General features: G+C 39.2%; 1 protein-coding gene across 1 annotated transcript; it reads right to left on the bottom strand.

Annotated features, from left to right (window-relative positions):
* Positions 1 to 3,298: 3,298 nt before the first annotated feature.
* On the bottom strand, positions 3,299 to 7,361 carry LOC137949598 (auxin efflux carrier component 6-like). The gene is made up of 7 exons (XM_068795687.1): positions 6,833 to 7,361; positions 5,896 to 6,515; positions 5,132 to 5,336; positions 4,962 to 5,047; positions 4,710 to 4,867; positions 4,490 to 4,566; positions 3,299 to 4,111 (listed from the first exon to the last, which is right to left on the bottom strand). The coding sequence occupies exons 1-7, from the start codon at positions 7,258 to 7,260 to the stop codon at positions 4,045 to 4,047; spliced, it is 1,641 nt and encodes a 546-aa protein (XP_068651788.1). The 5' UTR covers positions 7,261 to 7,361; the 3' UTR covers positions 3,299 to 4,044.
* Positions 7,362 to 7,590: the final 229 nt, after the last annotated feature.

The raw sequence follows: 7,590 nt of genomic DNA, 5'->3' as shown, positions 1-7,590 counted from the left end.
TTTTTATTAAGAGAGGTAAACTAGGTTCCTACTTAAACTTATAGTGCTCAAGTTGTCACAATGGACTGAAATTTCTTTTTCCTCGAAACTTTAGTCATCTAGTTGTTGTTTCATCCAAAGAAGTTGAGCACTACAACTTCCACATGCAATGTATTCAGCTTCGGTGGTGGATAGTGCAACCAAATGTTGTTTGTTAGAAAACCAAGGGACTAGCATATTTCCATGTAATTGGCAACTACCACTCATACTCTTTTTGTAAATTTTTCAACTGAAAAAATAAGTATCTGAGTAACCTACTAGATCAATAACTGAAGAGTTTGAGTACCAAAGACCTAAGTTCGGTGTCTCGAGTAGATAACGAATTTTTTTTTACTGCCATTAAGTGAGATATTCTAGGATCATATTGAAATCTATTACATAGGCATACCGAGATGTTATGGTTCTGGGGTTAAGTACTTGGCTTTCTTCTACCTACTAGATCTGTCTTTTGGGTAGTATTGGCTAGGTACTTAACATTTGGTATCAGAGTTATATCGCAGTTGCCAGTTCAAATCCCGTAGGGGGTGACTTAGAGACTTGTGTAGTGCAAAAAGGCAGTCCAGGTCGCTAGAGTGGGCCGTCGTGGACATCGGCTCACAATGGTAGGGGTATTGTTATGCTCCTAGGGGTTAAGTACTTGGTTTTTTGTTACCTACCAGGCCGATCTTTTGGGTAGTATTGGCTAGGTACTTAACAACAGAGCATTATATCTGGTCTACTAGCTAAAACTAAGGTAGGGGTCCTATCCTACTTCTATATAATTTTTTATTTATGGTCCTATTGGAGTTGTCAAGTTTCAAGGACAAACTCATGGGTGTACTTAAGATTTTCAATGTTGAATATCTTAAGCAATCCCTTAGTGTATTTGGACTAACTTATAAATGTGTCATTTTCGGTTTGCATTCCTTGAGGTCCAAGGAAGAATGTGAGTTCCCCCATTAAACCCATTTCAAATTCGTTCTTCATTAAACTAGCAAATTCTTCACATTTATAGGGGTTTGTAGAACTAAAAATAATATCATCCACATAGATTTGAATGATTATCAAGTTATGATGAATATTCTTTGTGAATAATGTCTTATTTACACTACCTATCTTATAGCCATTTTTTTCTAATAATTTTCTTAATCTTTCATACCACGCTCTACGAGCTTGCTTTATTCCATATAAAGCTTTACATAGTTTGTATACATGGTCAAAGTTGCTCAAATCTTGAAAACCTTTGGGTTGTTCAACATATATTTTTTGTTGAATGTACCCATTTAATAATGCACTCTTTACATCCATTTGGTACAATATGAACTTCATGTGACAAACATAGGTTATGAGGATTCGAATTGCCTTTAGTTTTGCCATAGGTGCATAGGTTTCTTCAAAATCAAATCCTTCTTCTTGGTTATATCCTTTGGCAACTAACCTGGTTTTGTTTCTCACTACTTGATTTTCTTCATTTGCTTTATTACTGATTTTCTTCATTTGCTTTATTACTAAAGACCCATTTAGTTCCTATGACTTGTTGATTTTTGGGTATAGGTACAAGAGTCCATACTTTGATTCTTTTAGATTGATTCAATTCTCCTTGCATTGCCATGATCCAAAAATCATCCTTTTCGGCTTTGACAAAGCTTTTGGGCTCATTTTGAGAAACGAAGGCACTATTTTCCATAGTCTCATGTGTTGCTCTCTAGTTACAATTTTTCTTTGAGAGTCACCAATGATTTTGTATAAGTGATGGTCAACCATGACCCTATAGTGTATTAGCTCCATAGGTAGTTCTTCTTGGTTATTCGGGTCATTTGGGTTCTCTTCAAGGTTTTGGTTTTGAGGTTGAGATCCACAGATTAATTGAAGGGGTTTCCCTCTTCATCATGAAAAATTAGAGTTGGGGTTGGATTTGGCGAATCAGATTCCTCAAAGTTAATATGAGCCGACTCATCTACTCTCATAGATGTCTTGTTGTAAACTCTATATGATTTGCTATGAGTAGAATAACTCAAGAAAATTCCTATATCAACCATAAAGTCAAACTTCCCTAATTTTCCTTTGGTCCTTTTAATATGAACATTTTTCATCCAAAGGTTCTAAAGTAAGTAATATTGGAAAAGGTGCCCATATACAACTCATATGGATTTTTATTTAGAAGTGGCCTTATGCTGACTCGGTTAATGATGTAACATGCGATGTTTATAGCTTCGACCCAAGACCTATGTGGCATGTTGTATGCATGAAGCATAGCTCTAGACATTTCAATTAAGGTTCGGTTTCTTCTCTCAAGAACACCATTTTGTTGAAGAGTTTGAGGAGACAAAAATGTGTGGTCTATACCACGCTTTGTGCAATATTCCTCGAAGTGTGAATTTTTAAATTCTTCTCCATGCTCATTCTTAATTTTTATAATGCTATAGCCTTGCTCTTTTTGAACTTTTTTACATAGTTTAGTGAAGGCTGGAAAAACATCATCCTTATGAGTTACGAAATCTACTCATATGAACCTTGAATACTCATCTGCCAATTCTAAGGTGATACACTTCCTATTTAGGCTTAAGATTCAAATAGGTCCAACTATTTCCATGTTTCACTATTATTTAGAGCAAGCTAGGTCTTTTGACAAAGAACAAAGAGATTCCCAACTTAGGAGGGAGAAGTAGAAGAAAAAGTATTAAAAAGATATAACCGATAATGAAGAGTTCCACATATTGTGGTAATCAAATTTAATCAAATTTTATGTGTCCAAAATATCTAAGTAAGGGAGAGAACAAGATTAAGGTTTATTTTTTAGAATATTTTTTCAGCCACATAAGATTGAAGAAATTTTTTTTGCAAGCCGAAGTTTCAACCTCCAATTTGAGGAGTATTGAAGAAGTCATATCGACGAGTCTAAGATGAGTCTCATAAGGTGAATCTCATGCAAGATAAGTCTCACAAGAGAAGCAAACTTGAAAGAAAAACTAGAATAAAAGAGGATGTCCTAGTTATGTTTTGCCTCTTTGTGTTTTATTTAATAAGTGATATTTTGGGCATAATTAGGTAAACCAAGAAAGGAAAATTAGTTTTCCAATTAGGAAACTTTTATTCTATTATTCAATTTGTTCTCCTTCTTTCTCTTCTCTTTTTCTTCTTTCAAGTTCTCCTCTTCTTACAAGCATGTCTACCTTATGAAACTAAATGATTAAAATTTCAGTTATAGTTTATAAAGTGTAGTATAAATTTTCTTTGGATAACCCTCATAAATACCATATTTTATATAATGCAAACTTCTAGATATAATATTTCCTAATTTGACCAATGCTATATGCCTATTGGGTCCAATTCTTTAATGGCCTTGGTGGGAAGCTCTCTTCCCTCATCCCGTCGTGTGGGTCGGGAGTAAAAAGGAGGGAGTGTCTTTCCTTTGAAATCCTCTTTTGATGATTAGAAAGCCTCTTTTGAAATCAAAGCCATGTTTCTCCCTTTTTTTTTTTTTTTTTTTCTGTCATCTTCTCCCACATGAAACTGCTCAATAACTCAGCTTTTTACAACAAGTCAACGAAATGCATAGCTGAAGTTCTGGATCTCAACTTGCAAAAACTGGGCAAAGAAGGGAAGGAAACAAAAGCAGTGGGAAAACCTTCTTACCTTTACAAGACTTTCATGGCAAGAAAGTGAAAGTCTGGTTTTTGAGTAATTGAAAAACGTAAAGATGAAGCAAAGGAGAGGCAAATCATTCTAAATGTTCCTCGAGTCAAACAAAAAGGAAAGGAAGAAGAGATCTCCCAATTCTCTCTCTCTCTCTCTCTCTCTCTTCAAAGAGAATGTTCTCCCTTGAAGATCATGCGCCATGATGCCCTAACTTCCTTTCGGCTACCACGCACACTTAACCTTCCCACTAGTGCTTTGCTCTGGTTTTCATGTCAACGGCCACGACCCGTGGCAACGACGAAGATGACGATGACGATGACGATGGCGGCATGCAGGAGCCACATATATAAAAACCTTGGATGCTCCCATTTGCTCTTTACTCAGTCTTCATAGACCCAGAAGGATGTAGTAGAGGATGGTCACTGGTAGTGACACTAACATGCCAAAGATGACCCTGCAGAAGAACAGTTCTAACGAGTTAGTACAGTGAATTGAAAAGGGAAAAGCATGACCCACGGGCCAGGGATGTAATTTTGAATGTAGAGATCTCAAACAATTGAAGTTTTTTCTTTTCAGAGATAATATGTTTGTTTAGTTGATGTCTGAGTACTAGATTTTACATTTTACTCGAGGAAGGACAGACAGCCCTACAGTGACGTACATGTTTTCAGGGATCTTCCGAAGACAAAAAAAAAAAAAAAAAAATTCCTAACCCATATGGAGGAGATGAAGCTTGTTTTCAAAAAATTCTAACCGGTGTCCATGTAAAATTTTACAGTCCTTGTGAGACAATTTCAATGAAGTGAAGGAAAAGACGTTTCTGAAGACCAACCCGGTACTGAGTATGTCAGGGTGCAGGCCATACTCTCTGGCGAAAACGAAGGGCACTATGCCTTGTGGAAGCGCAGCCTGTTGTTGCCAAAAATGAAATCCATTAAATATTGTAGAACAGAAGAGGAAAATTGATGAATGTTGAAATCCTAGTCTAATCTTTCATTGCACGGATATCGTTCGAGAGAATGCGTAAACAGCATTCATGGAGTAGCCAGTACCTGAACTATGGCCGCATGTAGTCTAACTCTTCTTAATCCAACTGCTACAGATGCTGCAGACATTAAAATGGGACCAAATAGGAAACGGATTATCATCCCTGTGGTCGCCATTTTAGCTCCACAAGCTATCATTCTTGGCTGAAGGGCCATGAACAAACCTGATATTGTTCTCAGTCTGTTAAGACAAATTTCCATTGCTTCTCTCTTTTCAAAAACCAGTGTGATATATCATAGAAAGAAGTATATATCTACCTAAACTGAACATGGCCATCCCCAGCCCAGCATCTGAGATTATCTTGATGGACTTGTCTATCAGACTTGGCATTCCCACATCCCACCTGCTCAAGTCAGTGAATTGAAAATCATTATCTGCTACATAAAAGTATCAGAAGCTACCTTGGAGTATGGATTCATTTTCTTACTTAAATGAGATCAAAGACCATAGGAGGCCTAAGACGCTGGAGTAAGTGTTAGGATTCCTCGACAGTTTTCTTCCTACCATTGTCAGTATCAGTCTCAGCATGACAAATGCATGTGGCATCTCTTGGTTGGCATCGTCTTCCTGCTTGGTTTCATCTTCTTCTGTTGCAGGAACTTTTGGGGTGTTCCTGAAGCTCATCTCCTTCTCTGTCATCAATATTAAGAGAGTTTAAGAATTGTTCTTGGGAAACTGTTGATCATCAAACTTAGCTGCAAACCACTGATGAAAAGTGATTTGGATAAAAGTGAGATCCTCAACTCAAAGAAGAAAAGAAAGAAAATGAAAAGAGAGAAAGAGAGAGAAAAAGCTGAGTGGAACAGTAATGGGTGTCAACTGTACTCAAAAGCCCTAAAAGGAGGACATGCAAAGTGTCAAAAGGGAGACACTCCAGCAGTGTAAAAGCGTATGGAAAACAACTACTGCAAATGCCTGTCTCAGATCCCAATTCTGCCTGCCTCACATAGGGTTTCTAACCTCATGCAGAGACTAAGCTTGGTTTTAGCCTTCAGGTCCGACCGGATAACAGTAACTTAGAAAAGAACAATTTGCCGAGATGAATTCAATGTTATTTCTCTCCACCAACACACGGAACTGTTGCTTTCAATTATTTTAAAGCGATGTTGGTGCCTGAGGGCACAAACATAACCCAGAGTCCAAAACGAAACCCCAGAAAACATACCAAAAGCTGACGCTTTTCATACATACCTCCAACATCTTTCCCAACTTGTCTCTCTCCACCACCACCACCACCACCACCATACTTCCCCGGGGAATCCGATACCATTTTTACCCCTGAAAGAGCCGGGGAAGACTGCCGGAACACCCGTCCGGCCACCGGGGATCTGACCCAGATCGGGGTATTCGTCGTTGTTCCAAAGTTCACGTCCAACTCGTTGAAATTCGACGCTCTTGGTGTTGGTTGTAAGGAGTATGCGTCAGAGGAAGCGTAGCCGGAGAGGCGGGGACTGGTAGCCCTGTACCCGAAGGCGAGGTCGCAGCCGGATATGTGATGCAGGTCGTGTAGTGGGCCGGGGGTGTTGACGGAGAAGATTTCTGTGCCGGAGAGATTTGAAGGGCGGGGAGTGACGGCTATGGAGGAGAGGGCGGAGTCAGGGGCGGAGGAGATGGAGCGGCGGATACGGACACGGATCCCGCCGTTGGTGTCGACCTCTGATTCTGTCTGAAGTGGGTCTCTTCCGTCGAGGGAAATCACATCGCCGTCGATCTCGAATTTGGAAATGGAAGCAGCTGCGGTTCCTGGGAACTGTTCTTTGATCAGGAGTGTTGCAGCTCTGTACTCAAACAGGAACAGGAGAAGAGTATACCTGAAAGAAGATGAACTGATCAGCAATAAATAATTTGAAATTAAAATTTTCATGGAGCGGAAGTAAGACTCCAGTTTCTGGGAATTCACTAATCCCGTGGCTCGTCTTCTTTAAAAGATAACAGTTGAAGAAAGCAGTGTCTGTAAAAGTATATATCCAGCTACCATTTGTAAAGAAAATTGAATCCTCTAAAGACAATAAAGCTACATTTTACAGTTTCATGGTGAGATAACTTTAGTTTCAAAACATTAGTCTCAAACTCTAAAACCTTTAAACCAGTCTGAGATTCTACATGTCCTGGAAAGCCTTATAATTACCAGATAATACATTGGAGGACCACCACCTGGACCATGAGACTCTCAGTGAATGCCCCATACATGGCTCTAAGCAATGGGATTCCCATCACCAGAGTGTTGGGCAGAGTTGCAACTGAGAAAATGGTAATCAGCCAATCCAACCGTCCATTAGAGAAGACGACCCACATGGTGAGCAGGATCAGTACTATGACCTTGGATAGAGTATCGGCCAGAATGAATTTCGTGTCCATCTGGTAAGGATTGTTCTTAGATATGAAATGAAATGAGAGCACCGGAACGGCAAAAACGGCGACAAACCGGTTGATGCCGGCACACTGCTGGGGAGAGAAGATTTTCCACCACTTCACTGATCCATAGGCCACAAACATGGCGAAGTAGAGGGGCACCATGGCGCACATCACCTTGTAAAAGTCATCTAAGCTTATCATCTTCGAGGCTACTACTGCTCTGCTACCTAATCTTACAGCCAAACAAAAGCAGTTTGAGAGATAAAGAGCAGAAAAATCTCCAGACAAGAAAAGACTAAAGAGTGAAAGGGTGGGGAGGAGGAGATCAGGTATGATGTTCATACGAGACAGGTATTATTATGCTTATATAGGAATATTACCTTAGTGATATTACATAAATACCCTCCTCGCTTGTGTATAATTTACTTGAGAAAAAGAATGAACATGAAACCAAAGTTTCAGGTATCGTACAGATTCCCCACTAGCTTTATCAAATCTTAATCTAGGTTACTAAGGCCTTAATTATACACA

The sequence above is a fragment of the Aristolochia californica genome, unplaced genomic scaffold (genome assembly GCF_029961685.1).
Source record: "Aristolochia californica isolate CCGP_79_NKW_82.1479 unplaced genomic scaffold, dmAriCali1.0.hap1 SCAF_14, whole genome shotgun sequence".
Taxonomy (NCBI): Eukaryota; Viridiplantae; Streptophyta; class Magnoliopsida; order Piperales; family Aristolochiaceae; genus Aristolochia; species Aristolochia californica.
This window is presented reverse-complemented; position numbering and strand designations above follow the sequence as displayed.